Consider the following 21364-nt stretch of genomic DNA (forward strand, 5'->3'; position numbering starts at 1 on the left):
ATTCCCTCCTTTCCCCACCACCATATCATCAACTGTTGCAAACAAAAAGTACCCTTAAACGAATTATCTTCATTTTGACATATTTGTGTGGCATTGCATTAACATCCAATGACATCCCAATTTTCCTTTTTTGATCATGTTTGTTTGGGCGGTCGCGGTGGAAGAGGGGAGTTGGGGTGAAAAGGGAAGAAGATTCGAGTGTTAGGGTTCAAAACTTATTCAATGGTTGATATGTACCAGTACCACTTCCCGCCTTGTAGAAGACCGATGACTTGGTGTGGGATTGGGGTGAAAAGGAAGAAGATTCAAACATCAGGGTTCAAATCGCATTAAGTGGTTGATCTGTTGGTACTAGTTTTAGTAAATACCACTTTCTTTTTTTATCTTTTTTTATTTGGGCGATGGGTGTAGAAAAGGTTGGTGTGTGGTTGGGTGAAGTGAAAGAAAATTGAAGCATTAGGATTCGAATCTCATGCGGTAGCTGATTTGTATGTGTCATTTTTAACTTTCTATAAGATCTTGATTTCATTCTTCTATAAAACCGATGACATTAGGGTTCAAATCTGATTCGATGACTGATAAATACTCTAGAGTTGTTGATCTATATCACTTGTAACCTTCTATAAAATCGATAGCTGATTTATAAGTTCATCTAAAACTTCTTTTGTACCAAAAGAAATAAATTGAATACAACAATTGGTTCAAAACAAATTCCCAAAATTTCATTTTTATTCAATCTAGTCCCCTACACAAACAACATTACTTATACATAATCAAAAAACCAAAAGGGATTAAAAAGAGGCATTTCACCATCTATATATACAAAGGATTTTTATAATCTTCTTTGTGTTTCTTTTTCCTTTTTTTTTTTTAAGAACCTCACTATATATTCTCCATTGATGACATTCTCAATTCCCCATCACCAATTTCCATCAACAAATAACACAAGCATTAGGGTTCTCTTCCATGCTTTGAACATAATAGTAAGTAGTCATATGAGGATTATAAGCTCTATAAGCCTTAACAAGTTCCAAAACAGGGTCTGGTGGTGGTAATGCCTTCTTCTCTTCTTCTTTCTTCTCACCATCTTTCTTGGTTTCATCTTCTTTCTTACCTTCTTCTTCCTTTTTGGCTTCATCTTTCTTTTGTTCATCTTCCTTCTTGGGTTCACCTTCTTTCTTTTGTTCATCCTCTTTTTTGGCTTCACCTTCTTTCTTTGGTTCCTCTTTCTTCTCTGGTTCTTTTGCTGGTCCTACTAATACTATGTCTGTTGGCCAATGCTTGCGCAGTTTGCTTACCACAGTCACAGGGTCAACTGTTCCTACCACTGTTAATTGCTTTGCTTTCATGTCCATGGCAATGGAATCAATTCCTATATATCATAGAAAAGAAACATTAATCACGAGGCCAGATCAAAAGAAAGAATAATATGATATGATATGACAAGTAATCATTTTACTATTGCTTTCACCTTGAGTTAAAAAACAAATCACTCTTATTCAGTAATCACATTAAAACCCTAATTTAACACTGATTCATATCCCGAACCAAATCAACCAAGGTTTAAACTTTCAAAATCATACAAATACATAAAGCAGTCCCATCATTTTCCTTGTTTAATATTAAAAAGAACATTTGGGCAGCAATCAACTAAATACTTAATTATAATCTTTTTATATAAGAAAATTTCTTTATGCAGTGTCACATCAGTTAGTTTATGTTAAAATCTCTGTTTTGTATAGAAATTGAATTAGGAAAATTATAGATTTTCATCACCAAATTTGATAAACTTCTCAAAAAAGGGCCTCTAATAGAAAGAAAGAAAAAAAAGGGTAAAAACTTTTTACACATGTAGCAATTGTTACAAAGATTTCATGCTTTAAAATATATAAAGAAGTACCTGAAAGAGTTGAGACTGTTTTTAAAGCCTTCTGTTTGGCTTTATCATCATGCAAATCCAGCTTCAACACTACCTTCTGCAATAAAAAACAAGAGATCTGTTTCAGAATCATAATTAATAATTTTTTTTGTTCAAATTACAAGATGAACATGAAAAAAAATTGAAATCGGTCTATTTGATTCTTAGGAATCAGTATAAAAGAAGAATCAAAATTGAATCTAAGAACAAACCCGTCAACAAGATTCCCTCAGAATCAAAACCCAGAAAAGGAAAACAAATAATTAAAGTCATAAACAGAAAGAAAAAAAATCCCAAAAGGAACCATACCTTCATTTCTGCTTACACCCTTCTCAAGGGAATTTGCAGAGATTTTAAATCCAAAAAGAAACCCAGAGAGGAATTGAGAGAATGTGTACAAAAAACAGAAAAAGAAAGATAAAAAAGGCAAAGGGAAAATTGTGGAAGAGGAAGAGATTGGATTGAAGACGTAATGGAATGTTGCTTGGTTTTTCTGAAAAATATGGAAAGATTTTTGGACTGATTTAAAAAAAAATTAAAGTAGAGGAAAGAAAAGAAGAGAGAAAGAGAGAGCAGTGAATAATGAGACTAAAATGGAAGGGAGTGAAAACAAGGGGCCATGGATGAGAGAGTTTATAAGAGAGTGATGAAGGAAGATGATGATGAAGCATTGAAAAAAGCAGTAAAAAAACATGTATAATTTGTACAAGTCATCTCCACGCTATTGAAAGTTGCGTTGTAACCATACCATTGCCTCGTCTTTTATTTATTTTTGAATTTATAATGATAATAATAATAATAATAATAATAATAATAATAATATTTAAGGTTCACTCTTTTTCTATTTTTATTCTTGAAACGTTTTTAATGGTTGTTATTAATATACTCAAATATCAAATTATTGATTTTCGATCCAATTTTTAATACAGTTCGATTAGTTTGCATCGATAATATTTATTTATTTTATGAGAATATTTAGAACTATCCGTAATCCATGTCTAACTCGTAAATAGGAAGATAATGCGCTTTAACGCATTCGGACTTATATTTTCTTATATTAACAATAATATTTATACTAATCAAACTAAAACTGAATCGACAAAAAATTTAAACAGAATTATATTACTTTCAAGCTTACGTCAGCTTATTAATTAAAATTTCATAAATAACACAAAATTGACAACCGACATTTTTCAATTTCGTAAGTGGATCATAATATTAATTATTGATGCCGGAAGTCAAAAAGATATATTGGAATATTTGGCAAGCTATTATTTTTGTATTTATTTTTATTTTAAATTTTTAAATATATATTATTGCTGTAAAATAAAATTTCTAAATTTTAAAGAGGAATAATTGTAGTTTTAATTATTGATATAAGTATAATATAAATCATAATGTTGTTGAAATCGTAACAATAGTTTGGATAAAGAATAATTCATTGATATCAGTTTTAAGTAAATCTTTAAAAATTAATTTATAAATTTATAATAATTTAATTTAATTATTATTAGACTGATGGTGGAATTGGTCAAATTAAAAATCCAATTTGATTATTAATCTGATTTTTAAAATGTTAAAATAATAATATTTCATTGAGTAAAATTAAAATTAATTCAATATAAAATGGACGAAAAATTAAAATATACCTAAAAAATATAACTCATTGTGCAGGTAATTTATGGAAGTGGATCCCACCCAGGTGCGTACAAAGATATTTATTTTACTGCGAAGGTGTGAATTTTTTTGTGCACCGCAGATTGTGGCGCGTGCAACTAACTTCTCGCTTTTGACATTGAAAATTTCAATAACCGACTGCACGGAAAGTCGCCGATTTGGGCATTTCAGTCGGAGCGTGGCCCCCACCGGTCAAATTTCTACGTCCGCACACCTGCGGGTTTTCGCAATGAAGGCAGCTCATAACAATTATCTCATTAATTAAAACGGCATAGTTTCGTGCATTTTTTTATTCAGGAAAAAAATATTTGAAATTCATATTGATTTCATCAACATTTTTTTAGAATCTAATTATTTTTAGTTAAATAAATAATAATTTTAATATTCACATGAAATTTTAAATTTAAATCCAATATAACAAGTAGCGGATGTTAACGAAAATAAAGAAAAAAAAGGGTGTATATTTCATTTGAAGGTTCAACCCTTACCTACTACTAGTGGTGGCAGGAAGTTAGCCCTCAAACCTACTACGTTTGATTTGAGCTGTGGGTCAAATATTCAAATGGTTATTGCCATGCCATTTAAATCTATTCATTATTGTTTTTGCTTGTTTGTGGTAAGTTTAGATTTTTACCATTAAGCTTCTAATAATAATGTCATAAACATATATAATCATATTTAAGATACATTTCAAATATTTTTATTACTAACTTGATGATTTGAAATTGGCTTCAAACGAGGATTCAGACAAGTTGAGTTAGAAGTGATAATGTAATGTTATATTAGATTCATTCGGAATGGTTAGGTATCAGTCAGTCATGTTGATGCAATCAGATGCATTCATGAATGGTGTTTGAAATCTTAAGAAATTAAGTTTAAAGATATTCAGAGGGCTGCTAATAAGATTGCAGACTGTATTGCTAAGGCTGACGGTGGATCAACTGATTATTTATTACGATCCTCTAAGCTATGCGAGGGACTTTTTGAAAGAGGATATCCGACCGTCTTTGTTGGTTACAAATAGAATTGTTCTAAGTTTATTATTTACCAAAAAATATATAAATATTATTAGGGATAAATCAACATTTTCTAAAAAATGTATAATTTTTTTATTTATTTAGATTTTATATATTTAAAAAAAATAAATAATGGTGTAGTATAATCTTATGGTGTCAGGTTGGTATGTTCTGAAACTAATGTGGGTTAAAAGAAATCAGGGACTAAGTTAAAAAATTATCAAATTGAGGGATTAAAATGTTATTTTATCCCATTTTTCTATCATGTTACTAGAAAGTTCAATTGGTCCCGACATGGATGACGCAAAGTAGTAGGGCTGGCTTCTTTCACGCGAATGCCGTTGATTAACAGCATTTTGAAGTTTGAACCATAAGAAATTCCCCGATAAGCAACGTGGAGGACCACCATATCACACATGGATGGTACCGCAACATGTATTAGTGGTTCGATTCCATCCGATTCTCGAAGAATCTTTGGATAATACAATACCAAAGTTGTCATCTTATTAATGTATGTTGCATAAAGTGGTAAAATTTTTATTTTTTTTTAAATTTGGTTAAGATATTTGATAAATTTTTATTTAAAAAAATTTATACTTTGTATTTCATGTAATTTAGTCTCTTTATTTTTCAGATTTTTAAATTCAGGTTCAACTGTTAACATTGTTAAAATTTGTAGTTAATCAAAATGTCATTTTAAGGGTATTTTCATGTTCGAACTCATGTTCTCCCCTTGAGAGTGTAACGTATTTTATTATTACACCTAGCATTTGGTCGATGTAAATAGTTGAAATAACTTGTTTCCCATTCAGAGGTTTCACTTTATTACCAAGTTAAATTTTGCTATTAGTCTTTGTAATTTGTGAAAGTTTTGGATTTAGTCTTTATATTTTAATTTGGTCATTTTAGTCACTTTAATTTTAAAATTTTAAAATTTCAGTCATCACCAAATGGTAAATGTTAAATTCATTAAGTTTTGTTGTTTCCAAAATCTAATGCGTCAAACATATTATCATATGTGTATATTGCCATATGTCAGCTTGTTATTTCCACAAATTACTCACTAAAAATTCAACTAATAGATTAACGAGTGTTACTTGCTTTAAGACTTAAATTTCAAAATTTGCAACTTAGAATGATCCAATTAAAAATATGGACTAAATTTGTAATTGTACATATAGTACAAGATAAGTAATTGAATTTAAACAAACAAATTCAAGCGCAACTGTTTGGTGCATTAGATTTTGGAAATAACAAAATTAAAAATTAGAAAAATATTGGGACTAAAATTAAGCAAATTAAAGTACAAGGACTAAATCCAAAACTTTTATAAATACAGAGACTAATGGCTAAATTTAATCTTATTATTGTTACTACAAACCAAATACCCATTTAAAACTAAGAGATCTTAAATATTAAGAACATTACATTTTAAATATAATTTATAAGAATTATTTGAATTAAAATTAGAATTTAAACTTGTCTAATAATTGTAAGTTTAAAGTATGTTATAAGTCCTAATACTTTTAGTATATTTACAATTTAGTCCTTCTGTTTCTATTTTTAATAATTTATTCTTTTACTTTTCAGATTTAAAAATTATGTTCAATTATTAATCTTGTTAAAGTTTTCTATTAAATTCATTGATATTACATTTCAAAATAAATAAATAAATCATTTGATAACCTTGTAACAATGCGACTAGCACAACTTGAACGTAGGCCACACCTGGAACGATGAACATTCTAATTATTAAGCCAACACACGAGTTCAAAAACTAAACTTTTTAAAAATGAAAATAAAAACTAAAATTTAAATCTACAAAGAGTATAAATTTGAAGCATATTTGAATGCATTTATAAGTAGATGTGCATTTGACCAAACACAGCTTATACAAAAGCCTTCTACTTTTTCCTGCTTTATAATTAATGACATTAAAGAAAATATAACACTTCCTTCCATCAAAAGATGATTAAAATTTTAACGATATTGACGTAACAATACTCGTAATAATTTTTATATATTTCATATAAATTAAAAATTATTACTATTTAAAATTTAACAAAATTAACAATTTACCAACTTTTTCGCTAAAAAAAGTAATTTAAATAAAATTTAAATATTAAGGACTGATGTGATAAAAAGTAAATGATAGGGTTGTATTTGTTCTTATGTTTATTTTTTACTTACATGTATTGTTAGATTTATCGTGTGTATAAATTGATTTGATTTGGGTCTAAATCAATCTAAATAATTGATTCATCGTATTAGATTAAACGAATTGGTATCGGTTTCTGCAATTTCCCAATTATTTCAAGTCATTTATTCGAATCATTTAACGTAAAGATTTTTTCAAGTTTATCTTATAATTTCTTGCTTTAGTCAATCATCATTCCGATCAATTCAAATTCAAATCGAAATTGACATTCATGATTATGATAGAAGAAAAGGATGGCATCATTAGTTTAAATAAGGGCAATGCTTTTTGTTGGTTGATGTATTCACAGCTTTGCATGGCGACAGTGATGATGTTTGTACAAGAATCTTTTGCTTGCTATCACTCAAAAAGACCCAAGAGGATGAGAAGGTAGCGTAGCCGGCCTATATACGTTATATTACGTTGGCTTCGGCCCCTTGAATTGAGAGGTTTAGGTCCACAAATGAGAGCCTCCACTTGTCTGGTTTTTTTTTTTAATAGCTTTATTTAGAATTCTCCACAACCATCAATCTTTTTCTTATCAATTTTAGATTGGTATGTGCTTTTTAGTAGACCAACTTTTTTCTTTTGAATTGACAATTCATTTTCAATGTTTATATTTAATATATGTTTGTATGTTTGCCAAATAATATGTATGTCGATGGGAAAAAGTGGTGGAAGGTTTGGGTGATGGTTTATACAGAGGTGTGTGAAGAGTTGTAAGGAAAAGTTATGGTATTTTTGGTAGACTGAAGAGGTAGGTAAGGAAAACATATTTATAGGTGAGGATAACTCTGTCTTAATTTGAAGTTTTAATACATGTATGGCATAAGTCTCATCATGATTGGTCACTTGAGAGACACAATAACCTTCTAGATAGGTAACGATGTGATGGAGATGCAGTAGGCGATATTTTATGTGTAATTGTGTAAGGCATGCTAGAAAGTACTCAACATCTATCATTCGCCAAGTAGATCAAAAAAGTTTCACTTCATACGCGCGCGGCCATATGTTCATGGAGTCTAGTGTTAGCATAAGTGATGGCCCTGGCTAGGTTGAGGTGCTGGTGGTGGTTGTACAACGAAGTTGTTGTGGCAAAACCTAGATGAGCGAAACACCTATAACAATGCATTATAACAATGCATTATGTGTGAATGATGCTTTGGCTTATTAGTTAGGTTGAGGTTTTAGACTCGTAGAAATTAAGTTCGAGTTCAATTATACATAATTATTATTTGTAGTGGTGAATCTTAACATTAAGTTTAAAGAACTTAATTAAAATTTCTAAAATTTTTGAAAAGCTTAATGTAAATTTCTAAAAATTGGAGTCAAAATAACTTTTTAGAAATCTTTAAGGGGCCTAATAAAAAATTCTCAAATTGGGGGAGAGGTCCCCTCTACTTAGACTTATTCATGGGCTAGGTTACTCACTCAGGCTTGAAGGCTCGCTCAAAATTTGAGAGGATTTGGTCAAAAATATTAGGCCAAAAAATGGGTTTTGACAACAAAATTAGGCCTATTTAAAATATGGGTCGAGTTCGGGCTTGAGCCCAGCCCGTTTTTAATTTTATAATACTTTATATTATGTTATTTTTATATATTATGTTATTTATAACACATTAAAAAAATAAACCTATACTAAATATTTAACACTACTCTGTTGTAAACATTAAAATAATGTTAAGATGACTATATAAAAAATTCAATAAATAAAAAATAAATTATTAAATATTAAATTAAAATAATATAAACAAAATTTAAAAATAATATTAGTGAGTCTAAAATAAAGTTGGGTTAGTTTTTTTTGCAAACATGATCAGACTTGGATAAAATTTTAGACCCATATTTTCGGTCAGACCGAACTTGAACAAGTATAAAATATGTTAATATCATACTTAGACCTGACCTAAACTCGACTCGGCTCGGCCCATGATAAAAATAATAAAAATTTGATTTAATCCTTTAAAAATTATAAAGATATAGAGTATTAAAATGGTGAAATTACATTTTTATTATCATAAAAATCACAATTTAGTTTCGGCCCTAATTTTTTTTTAATATTTGGGAAAGAAAATTCAAAGATTATGATTTGGTGTTGCTTTCAATTTTGATTATTGTGTGATTATTTTTCGCTTTCCTTTTTCTTTTCTTAAACCACACCAAGCGTGGAAACGTGGATTGACAAATTTTCCTTCAAAAGTTTGTGTTTGGGTTGAATTTTTGATGGTTTTGTGTGAACTAATTTGTGTACATAAATGAATAAGGAATTACTAATAATAATATTTTAATTTTGATCCCAATACGAAAATATATTTCAATTAATTTGAATATAAACTTGATTTAATCACAAAAAGTTAATATTTCGAATTCATTCATCTCGAACCATAAATAATCCAAACTTTAAATTACCCTAATTGAAATTATTTAAACTTTATATGAATTGACCAGAAAAAAAAACTTCAAGTGGCAAACCTAAATGACCTAATTCGAAATAGTTCGAACTAGAATTAATTCAAACTTGAAATGATCCAAAAATTTTAAAACCGGAATTAATCTAGTTTAGATTGATCCAATCTAAAATCAACCCAACTATTAAGAGGTCTTATAATAATTTGACCCAATACATCAATCGATACCCAAATTTGATATTTTTTTCTCTAATATTGTGTTGTTATATTGAACCTCATTCTATACACATGTCCTCGTAGACAAACCCCACAATACTAAACATACCTTAGACATAGGCATCGCCACGACGAACTCTCACTAAGCCACCTCTGTTGAGAGTGCATGAACAAGTCAGATTTGAATCACACTTAATGTTTAAATAAATGAATAAATTGATAGAAAAACTCGATTAATATAATATTTAATACTTTTAAAACTTAATTAAAGCATTTTAAAGTTTAAAAACAGAATCAAACCACGTTTGCATAATATAGAAGCTTTATGGCCGTATCAGTAAAAATTACCCCTCTATTTCATTCAGTGTCCTAACAATTAGGACGGTGATTCAACTAATCAAATTATTGATTCTCAGTTTAACTAATCAAACCTTCGGTTAAACAATAATTAAATAAAAATAAAAAATTTATTTAAAAACTATACAAAATTCTTAAATAGATTCACTTAAATTACCAATTTTTTATTTTTTTTGAATCACAGCTATTAATTCCATACCTAATTTTCGATTCAATTAACTATTATTTACTAAAACCTTAGAATTAACCTACAATCCTACCTATCAATTAAGCGACTCATATTAATCCACGTGTACGGTTAGGTTCCCGCCATTTAACTCTCCCTCCAGTTTGAATAAAGAAATGCTCGAACTGTCACTTCCTCACCACATTTCCATATTTTCTACTTCTTTTTACTATTTAAAGAAAATCCCAAAATTACATCAATTTAATTCTTTTTTTAAAATTAATTTTTGGGAATTTCAAGCTTATGGTCTCTTAATTCTCTACCGCCGCCGCCTCATCCTCCGCCTTCTACTTCCGTGTCCACGTCCGCCGCTGGTAATACCGGTTCCTATTCGGAGGATCCGAACAAGAAGATCAGGAAGCCTGGCACTATTACCAAGTCTAAAGAGAGCTGGACTGAGCAGGAGCACGATAAGTCTCTCGAAGCTCTTCAATTGCCAGTAAAATTTACTAGATTTCATTTCTCTTTAGTATTGTTTTTAGCTATTATTTGTTCAGTTTGAAATTTGAATTTAATGAGGTGAGTAACAAAGTCAATTTCCTTCAAAAAAAATTTGAAGATAATATGCTTAAGTGATGTACGAAAGTTTTTGCTAGATTTGTTGAGGGAGCTTTCGTTTTATGTGGAATCTTACCAGTTCGATGCAATTACTTGGTGATTTTTTCAGATGATTTGGTAATGACATTGTTAGGTTGAGAAGCAACTGGAATAACATATTGATTTTAATTCTAAGTAATTTTAAATTTGAATTTAATGAAGTGAGTAACAAAGCCAATTCCTTGAAAAAAAATCGAAGAAGATTGCAAGATTTGTTGAGGAGGGTTTCGTTTTATTTGGAAACTTACCAGTTCGGTGCAATTTGCTTTTTCAGATAATTTGGTAATGGCATTGTTTGGTTGAGGAGTAACTGGAATAAGATATTGATTTTAACTCCAAGTACTTAGAATGAAGCTTATGGAATGCATGAAATTTGAATAAGATATTGATTTTTTACGTAGAAATACGTTGATAGTTTGTTTATATTTACATTATTATATCCATACTCTGTGGCTTGTGGTGCTAATGATATCTTTGTTTACCTTATTTTAGATTTGATCATGATTTGAAGAAGATTGAAGCATTTGTTGGGTCTAAGACAGTGATCCAGGTAAAATTAGAAAGATGGTATGGTTTCTTTCCGCAATGAATTTGGCCATATATGTTGTTTTTGGTATGTGTTTGCTGAAGACTTTAGTGGGTGCAATTGACAGATCCACAGCCATGCTCAGAATTATTTCCTTAAGGTTCAGTAAAATGGGATGAGTGAACATGTACCGCCCCCTCGGCCAAAAACGAAAGCAGCTCATGGGTACCCACAAAAAGCTCCCAAAAATGGTCTGTATGGTACTATCGATATTGGTTGTATATTTTTTTGGGTACTTGTGCATGAGTTGCAGCTATTGTTGTATCCCAAGTTGCTGGACCGTTTCAATCTTCATCCGCCTTGCTTAACTCAGGTTATATGTACAGACAAGATTCATCATCGATGCTTCGAAACCCGATTGCTACTTCAGCTCTATCTTCCTGGAATTACAACTCCGTGCCACCCGTCTCTGTATCTCAATTGACCAAAGCTTTTAATTTTTCCTGCACTGCTTTTACCTTTAATTTTTCTTGCTCTCAAGTCTGGAAATATAATCACATATGAATCATGTATGTTTTCGGATGATGCAGCATTGGCTGGACCATTTATTGTGCATAATTCTTGTTACAGTAGTAGCAACAAAATCACTTCCGGAACTTGATTGTTTAGTGAAACCATTGATGGAGGGGGTCATGGGAAGAAATCTAGAGGTTAGTAATTTATTTCTACTTTGAGCTTGATATGGGCATCCCTAGACCATGTTGCCATATGATCATATCTCGAAGCTGCAACACTGGAATGGCAAATAACAGGACACATGCAATTTCTTAAAATAATAAATCTAAAATAATACTTCAATAATACTGACATCTATAATGCTATCTCATGCAGCACTTAATATGATGTAAATCAAATACGGTTTAGCAGCTGCTTCTGATTACTGAATTAAGTTCTTTTTATCAAAAGATAACTCTGATTTGTATGATACATGCGCTTATCTTTACACTTGAAAAATACTTTCTCTCATATTGACATTTGTTTATTGTTACAAAAAGACATATTTCTCTATTTGCAAGAAAATGGCCATTTTGTTTCAGATACTTCATGATGAACTCTAGCTGCCTCATGATAAAGAACATCTACGTATTTGACTATGGGCATATTTTGATCTATATTCTTCCCATTTCTTCTTTTTGTTGCTGTTTGTTAAAATTAGCCCCTTATAGACTATAGTAGCTATTTTTTCAATTTGGCACCTAAAGAATTTTTTGTCTCAGTTTGGTTCCTAAAGTTTTGCTCTGTCAAACAGTTCACCCCCAAAATCTAGTGCCGTTAAAAACATTGTGGCATTAAGTGCAAAAAAGGATTTGACATGTAGCAAACTTTTCCATGCCAGCGTGTAATTTTTGAATTTCTGAAAATTTTTCAAGTTCTCTTTTTTATTTTTAAATGATGTAATTTTTGATTAGTTTTTACCGCAACTTGAAATTTTCCTTCCTTCCTTCCATTAGCAATAACTCTGCTTCTGATTTGATGCAGCTATGCCTGATTTTGCTGAGGTGTACAGCTTCATTGACAGTGTCTTTGACCCCAGTGCAAGTGGGCACTTGCAGAAGCTGAAGCAGCTGGACCCAATAAATTTCGAAACGGTATGTCACACTAAATGATGTTAATAATCCAGACTTTCCTCTTTTTTTTCTTTTTTTTTTTTTGGGGGGGGGGGGGTTGGTGTGAGGTTTTAGAGATGTCATATTCTGACATAAAGCTTACGGTTAAATCAAGGGGCTTTGTTTGGCTCTTTCCAGGCATTGTTGTTGATGAGAAATCTCTGTGTCAATTTGACAGGCCCCGAGTTTGAAGATCATGTAAGTTATTGTTCCTCTTCTTCAGCACTGTTGCCTTTTACACAATATATATTATTTTAACTTTCAGTTTTTAGCCCTTAAAAAATTGTTGATGGAAGTCTGTAAATATAACACTGAAACCACATTCAAGTTTGAATCCGAACTCATCATTTGAATTTATTTAGTGTCCTTCTTGGCTTCTCTTTCCTGTTCTGACTTAAAAGTTTCAAGCTGGTGAATGCCGAAAGGTCTAAACGATATCTGGTCAAAATATAGATTACATTCATTACTAACTAGTAATAAAATCAAATGCTGCAGAGCCTGAGGCTGTGAAACTCGGTAGCTCCTACAGTATCAATCTCGCACATATCTCGGCAAACACCAGTCCAATAGCATAACAAGGTACTCTTAAGTGTTTGTGGAACAGTTTGTGCGCTCTTCTCTTTCATTGCTCATTCCAAGGCTTTAATGCCAGGTTGCAGGTAAATGGTCCTGCTGCTTAACTTGCTAACAAGGTGTAGAAGTCAGATGTTATGTATATATGTATGAATGCATGCATGCATGTCAATACACTGGATGTCTTTTCTATGCCTTGTTTATATCATACAAATGTATTAGCCTGTTAGAGGCTACCGTGTATAGATCTTTGAATTGTGACTGTGACCATGACCATACATCCCTTGACTATGACTAGCCACACCGAAAAGGCTGATCGGCTTTGAGTTTGACCTTCGTTCCATCTCAATAAGCTTTTGTAGTACCTCCATATGATGGCTCTCACTGCCATCATCATAAATATCAAATAATGTCTGCGTGTATATATCTGCGTATGTATGCATATTATTGGCATATAAAATATGCATCACGAATACAAGATCATTTTGGTAATAGTAGCTTCACATGGACGACCATTTAAATTTGAGAGGTTATGTATTCATTACTAGATAGGCTCATTAATTTGGGGCTCCTTACGAGTTAGGGATTTTCAAGGTTAGAATCCGAATAGTTTTGATAGACATGAGAATTACAGTATCGGTACCGAGGATCACGTTTGATGCAATAAGTAAATCGAGACAACGGCTGAGGATCTTTGTAGCATTTTGTTGTTATAATTTGCATCATTTCTGGAATGTATGTCTAATGATGTGAGAGGAGATATTGTAATCAATGTTGTTTATATTAGACCGGATATATTGGTTGGACCATTCTAACTAGTTGGGATAGAGAGAAGGTTAGATAAGGTGACCTGCAAATTTCTTTTTTTTTAATTTTATGAATTTTAAAACAATTCATTTAATTAAATCGAATGAACCAATTGAATCAAGAATTGATAATCTTACAGCTATAAGTTTGAATGTCGGTTTAGTTCTTAGAACCTTGATTGTAATGCATCATTCTTTAGGGGAGTTTCAGTCAGGATTAAATTCTTGTTCCTTGGTCTGATTCTTGTTCTGTAACATTCAAATCGATCCAGATTCATAATCGAGCAAAACTCGAAACAACTTGAACTACAAATGACTTTAATGAGGAAACTAAAATGACCCAAGCTTAAAATAACCAATTAGAACTTGCTCCACTTGGAGAACTCCTAGTGAAACTTAAAATAACTTAAATTAAAATCATCTAAAAATTTCAAAACTCGAATTATCAAATTCATTTAACCCAAAATTAAATCAATATGCTCCATAAACTTGGATGCCCTCCAACGTTTTTCTCTTTTCTACTCCGGTCATTAGAAATTCAAACTTGGTTAAGGAATTTAATTATTTTTAAATAAAAGTTTCTCTTTTAATTTTTTTATTGAATCAACAAAAGAAAACAGTTCGTATAAATTGCCATCTTTATTCATAAATGCTACTTTAATGAAAAACACTAGACATCCACTAACATATCCTCTAATTATAATATCATAGTTGAATGATAAAATCATGATAGGGGCTAGGAATGATCAGTACAATAATGCATATTCTTTATTCCTTATGTAAAAAGAGAAAACAAAACAAACAAAAAACTTCAAGAACGCTACTTTCAGCTTCCTTCTAATTCCAACTTGTCTTTTGAACCCACAAAAGAAAAAGTAATAAAACCATGTTCAAAATACTTTAACATGAAATTTATTTATTTCTTTAAAAATTTCATACAAATGATGTTTAGATCTACTCATACTATCATTTCAAATTATTAAATAGGATAATAAATGCGCTTTAACACATTCAAACTCACGTTTTCTTACATTTATAATGTGTAGTAAAAGAGTTTGAAAAAGAAAAAAGAGACGAATGAGGCTTGGCTTGTTGGCAAAAGATTTACAATTATATGTGTGGGTTTCAAAATATCGTATGTGGATTTTAATCTAATAATTGATTTAATTTAAATTTCTTTAATTATTAATCTATTTATATTATAATAATTTGACTTTACTGATTTATAAAATTAGAATATTATACTAATAGTATATAAAATACTGACCCATAATTTAATGCAATGATTTATCCTTATCTACTCAAAATTTCCTAGTAACGCCTCTCCTCTCCCCACTTTCCACTACAATTTTCTTTTCTGTCTTTTAGAATATTAATATATTATCATAATTAAATTGGACCGATTGAATAAAAATAACAATAAATTGCCCAAATCAATATAATCTCTAAGTTTAAAAGCTGGGTTTTTTTTCAGAAAAATTAAAATAATTTATTTGAAACTAAAAGGAGCTGCTTTAATATTAACAAATACATCCTTTATTATCCAAATTGTCCAAAATTAAACTATTATTTAAATATTAAAAACTTGTTAACCAACTAGCTAAGTTCAACCTATCATTTTCTTTGTATGATTTCTCAATGTATATATAGAAAGGGGATAGATGTTGGCCACGAGTTTTAAAGTTGTTCCATATTTAGATTGGGGCATAGCTGGGGGCTGACAGGGGCCCCGGTCCCCCCTAAACTGGAAAATTTTCCATTTAAGCCCTTTAATTTTTTTTAATTTTAAATTAATAAAGGTAAAATTACACTTTGATCCACCTAAAAATGATAAAATTTTAATACAATTATTTAAAAATTATAAAAATAGAGACTATTAAAATAGTAAAATTATATTTTTACTATCGTAAAAATTAAAAATTTAATTTCAGCCATCCTAACAAGTTTTTCTAGCTTCGTCCATGTACTCAAGGCTTGAATCGAATTCTTAACCATTAATTAAAATAGGAGAACCCTTACCATTTCACTTTTTATTTTTATTTTACTTTATCAAATAAAATGAAATTGACTAATTAATTAATAGTTGCAGTTTGCTTGTGAGTTAAGGTATTTATGGCTGGACCAAAATTATGGCATGAGTTTTTCCTGTTGAAACTACCTTTTGCAATTAAAAGAATTTTTTTTGAATTATAAAAGAAGGGTAAAGTTCTAACACTAATATAATTAATTCAAACTTAAATCACATCGATGAATACCTTAACTAACAAGCTAACACTCAACTTCAAAAAAATTAATTTTAAATGTTCTTTATAATTAAATTTAAACGAATATATTTTTAAACTATTTAATTTAAATTTGAAATGAATTAATTTAGGACAAATTTTTTTATATTTTGTATTTAAATTCAGTTTAAGATATTTATTTGACTCGTGAATAAATCTACTTGTAAATAATATTGTGCTTACACGTGTAAGTCCTTATCATCGTTACTCGCTTTGTAAACCCACGTGGGACGTCCATGTTCAATCTGATTCGCTTGATTACATCTTGACCGTTTGGTGAAAGCTTAGCTAACTACAACAAAAAGTATCCTATGATTTTCCTTTTAACGGTCATTAGCCGTCGAAAATTTATCCGGACTTGGCTTAAAATATACTAACACGAAAGAAGGTCTAATTCTGCTATTAGTCCTTATAATATGCGTAAGTTGAGGATTTAGTCTCTGTAATTTAATTTGGTCAGTTTTAGTTCTGTACTTTAGAAATTGATCAAGTTTAGGTCCTATACTCTTTGAATTTTAAAATTTTAGTCCTAACTCAAACAGTAGCAATTAAAATTGTTTGGTTAAATTATGATATTAGTCATATACCAAGCTTGAAGTTGTAGATTTAGTCCAAGTTCTTCAATTTTTTACATTTCAATCTTGACACAAATGAGAGCCGTTAAATTCATTAGTTGATTTTTTTTAGAGTAATATATAAGAATAGCAAGCTGACATAGCATTACACATGTGATAATATGTTTACCATATAAATTTTTGGAAATAACAAAACTTAATAAAATTAATAGTCATGCCTATTGAGTCTTAGCTCGATTGACATCGGCATTATTGTCAGTACAGGAGGACGTGGGTTTGAGTACGCTGAAGCACATTATTCTCTAATTTAAGGGTTAGTAAGGGGCTATAAATAATTCTAAACATTGTATAAAAAAAATCATTATGTGGTCGTAATTGAAATTTCAAAATTCAAAATGTATAGAGATTAAAACGAATAAATTAAAGTATAAAAACTAAATTTATAACTTACGCATAGAGAGACTAATAACATAATTTAACTTGAAAGAAATGAAAAGGAAAATGATCATTTCGTCATTTGAATTTAATACATAAATTCCCAACTCCAAGTCCAACTCTAGCTAAGAATGGCAAGTAGACATCAACATTTTTAATTTGGTTTAATTTCAGTTTTAGTACCTCCATTTTGTTAAAGCATGAGATTTAATCTCTCAATTTTATTTTCACATTTTATCACATGAAAGTCTAATTAGTCAAGTTACGCATGTCAGTTGAATACTTTATGTTATTTTAAAAGATTTTTTCATGTCTTCACTTTAATTCCAACAATTAATTGGGTTATTAATCTGGACCTACTAATAATATTATAAAATTAGATGAGTTAAATTATAAAATTACCCTTCTTATTTGTATTGCGTATATTGAGTATAGAACTCACTTTAAATTATATTATATATAGAGAGAGTATTAACTCGATTGGTATGAATATTATTACCAATACATAAGGATATGGTTCTAATGCTTTGAAACACATTATCCTTTTATTTATAGGGTGGTGCTATGGGTAATTCTAGATATTGTGTAAAAAAAGCAGTTATAATCGGAACCTATAATGAGATTATTCATATTTATATCTTTTAAAATTTAAAATTCATATTTCATGGTATTAATAAAGTTAAATATCATTTAAATTCAAGACTGACATTTTATTTGTTTTAAAATTATAATAAATACTTAAAATTAAGAAACAAATCAATTTTAGAATCACATTTTAAATTAAATAAAAGATTAAAATTTAAATTTTAGTATCATAGAGGGACTAAAACAAAAAATAAACATTTTTAATTTTCATTAAGCTAAAGAAGGTATTAAAAGAAGTGTTCAGTGCTGTAAGTGCAGATCATTAAAGAAGAAGAAGAAAAAGAAACACTATCTTTCTATTTGTGTGCTCCTTTTGATTTTAAACTTTCTTTTTTATTCATCCTTTTTGGGTTTCTTTTTGGCTTTCCATTTTTTTTTACTTCCGGTGAAGCTAATACCGCCGGAATCTGAAAATGTCGGTGTACGACGCGGCGTTTGTAAACTCGGAGCTATCGAAACCAACGTCGGTTTTCGGGTTAAAGCTATGGGTAGTGATCGGAATCCTTTTCGGTACTTTCATAGTTTTATCTCTGTTCCTTCTCTCCCTTTGTCTGACAGCCCGCCGCAAATCTCGGAGACACCGACAGCTTGACCCCGCGCCGCCAATCTGCAAAGAGATCCAGGAAATAGTCCACCACCGTCAGCCATTGGCGCCGGATCACCAACGAGTCGCGCCGCCGGTTCCGGAGGTTAAAGTGGACTTGGGGAAAACGGAGCAGCAGCAGCACGTAGTGACGGTGTTCTCTAGCGGAGAAAGTAAAGGACATACCAGCGTGAGCGAAACGCCGTCGTTTGGGAGCGGGACGGTCGGGCCGGAAGTATCTCACCTTGGGTGGGGAAGATGGTTTACGTTAAGGGAACTGGAGTTAGCCACCGATGGATTGTGTGAAGAAAACGTCATCGGCGAAGGTGGCTACGGCATTGTTTATTACGGTGTTTTAACCGATGGTACTAAAATTGCTGTAAAAAATTTGCTCAACAACAGGTATCCAATTTCTCTTTTTATCCGTCTTATTGTTCATGTTTGTTTGTATTTATGATTCGGGTTTATTGCGAATCATTGATATATATATTTGCAGGGGTCAAGCTGAGAAGGAATTTAAAGTAGAAGTGGAAGCAATTGGACGTGTACGGCACAAGAATCTTGTGAGATTACATGGATACTGTGTTGAAGGTGCTTACAGGTACTGCAACTTACATCTTTAGTGCAATGAAAAGTTACTGTGAAAGTAAGATTGCATTTTGTTGTTGACATAGTATTACTAAAAGTGTCGACAACGTCATTGGAGAAGAACAACTCCAAAACTTGAATATAGATAGTAAAATGGACATGAAAGATAACTTAGTATCTGGGTTTTGTTTTGCTATGCAGGATGCTTGTGTATGAGTACGTTGACAATGGTAATTTAGAGCAATGGCTCCATGGTGATGTTGGTGATGTTAGTCCACTTACATGGGATATTCGTATGAATATCATTTTAGGAACAGCAAAGGGGTAATAAAATTATAAAACATTACATCTTTGTGCTTTTGATTCATGTAAAACTCTCTTCCTTCATTTCTGTGCTTTGGATGCCATTGTTATTTGCAGTTTAGCTTACCTTCATGAAGGTCTAGAACCGAAAGTTGTTCATCGAGACGTAAAATCTAGCAACATCCTACTCGACCGTCAATGGTACCCTAAGGTTTCGGATTTCGGGCTTGCCAAACTCTTGTGTTCCGAACGGAGTTATGTGACTACTCGAGTGATGGGCACATTTGGGTTGGTTTAAACTTCCATTTTGCAGCTTTTTTATCGGTAAAAGTATCATATCCTTGTACTAAGTTGGATTGTATTTTGTCCCATGTATTTAAAAAATGAGTAAATTAATCTTTATACATTATATCAAAGAGCAAATCGATCATTTTGTTAAAATTTCATCCATTTCTACTATTAAATTTTTTAGTTTCTGTATAATGATATGAGGTATAGGGTTTAAGGTTTATGTTATACACTAAGTGTAATTGTTTTTAACAACAAAAATGGATGAAAATTTTAACTGAAAGGATTAGTTTGCTCTTTGATATAATGTACAGAGGCTAATTTGCTCAGTTTTTTTATTAAGAGTCAAAATACAATCTGATTTCTAGTCCAGGGTATCTATTATACCTTTACCGCCTTTGTCCTTTTTCTCTCAAAGATTAATCATTTTGTCCATTTTTTTCCAGCTATGTTGCTCCGGAATATGCTTGTACCGGCATGTTAACCGAGAAGAGCGATGTCTATAGTTTTGGCATACTTATTATGGAAATTATTACCGGTAGAAGTCCGGTTGACTTTACCCGACCACAAGGAGAGGTGCATTTAGTGGAATGGTTAAAAGCCATGGTCGGAAACCGAAAAGCCGAAGAAGTAATCGATCCTAAGTTACCCGTGATGCCTGCTTCAAAAGCGCTTAAACGTGTACTATTAGTCGCTCTTCGATGTGTTGATCCTGATGCAACAAAAAGGCCAAAAATGGGGCATGTTATCCACATGCTTGAAGCCGATGATCTACTATTCCGCGATGTGAGCTTCGTTTTCATTTATATTAGCCATTCCGGTATCTGAAAAGGAGTTTTAATACTGTTATCTTGTTTTGCAGGAACGCCGGATCACAAAAGAATCTTCGGATTTGCATTCCGGTGACCGGCAGACGAATCACAATGCAACGAAATTAGGTTAGAGATACAAGTGAAGGTGATATAACTATCACCAGCCAAAGCTTTTATCAACTCTTAGGAGACTAACAAATTTAAGCCTCTTTTAATTAGTTTTCAGAAGTTTTTTAAGGTTTATATGTTTTTCAATTAGGTCCCCAGTTTTTTTTTTTTGGTTGTATCTTTAACAATAATCTCCAATTTTTTTTCCATGTGTAATATAAAGTATGCATTTGTACAAATGGATGAATTCATAAATTCTTATACCAATTGTAATTGATTGTCTTAATTTGTTTGTAAGTAAAAACTTGGTTAAATTCTCTATTAGTCCTTATGCTTTGCAAAATTTGTAAATTTAATCCTTGTATTTTTCAAAATTTAAAATTATATTCATAATATAAAATTAGTAATTAAATTTAACCAAGTAGCCATTTATGATTTAACAAAGTATTGCATAAAAATTAATGATAGTGTTCTTATCAACATGTGATGTAATTAATTTTTGTCCAAATGAGTTATTGTAGGGGACAACATTTTTCAATGTTCAAAAAACCCTTTGCAGGC

At 30.9% G+C, this 21364-nt stretch overlaps 2 protein-coding genes and 1 pseudogene across 2 annotated transcripts; 2 read left to right on the forward strand and 1 right to left on the reverse strand.

Moving 5' to 3' along the window:
• Positions 1–696: 696 nt before the first annotated feature.
• On the reverse strand, positions 697–2615 carry LOC105763854 (heavy metal-associated isoprenylated plant protein 39). The gene is made up of 3 exons (XM_012582231.2): positions 2228–2615; positions 1901–1976; positions 697–1372 (listed from the first exon to the last, which is right to left on the reverse strand). Exons 1-3 carry the CDS (start codon positions 2231–2233, stop codon positions 933–935), a joined length of 522 nt encoding a protein of 173 aa, XP_012437685.1. The 5' UTR covers positions 2234–2615; the 3' UTR covers positions 697–932.
• A 7535-nt stretch (positions 2616–10150) lies between these two features.
• Positions 10151–13870, forward strand: LOC105763855 (protein REVEILLE 3-like; annotated as a pseudogene).
• Positions 13871–18381: 4511 nt separating this feature from the next.
• LOC105763856 (probable serine/threonine-protein kinase At1g01540) lies at positions 18382–21089 on the forward strand. Its single transcript, XM_012582233.2, has 6 exons — positions 18382–19106; positions 19201–19305; positions 19494–19616; positions 19713–19883; positions 20330–20669; positions 20746–21089. Exons 1-6 carry the CDS (start codon positions 18535–18537, stop codon positions 20824–20826), a joined length of 1392 nt encoding a protein of 463 aa, XP_012437687.1. The 5' UTR covers positions 18382–18534; the 3' UTR covers positions 20827–21089.
• Positions 21090–21364: the final 275 nt, after the last annotated feature.

Source organism: Gossypium raimondii, chromosome 12 (assembly GCF_025698545.1).
Source record: "Gossypium raimondii isolate GPD5lz chromosome 12, ASM2569854v1, whole genome shotgun sequence".
Lineage (NCBI taxonomy): Eukaryota > Viridiplantae > Streptophyta > Magnoliopsida > Malvales > Malvaceae > Gossypium > Gossypium raimondii.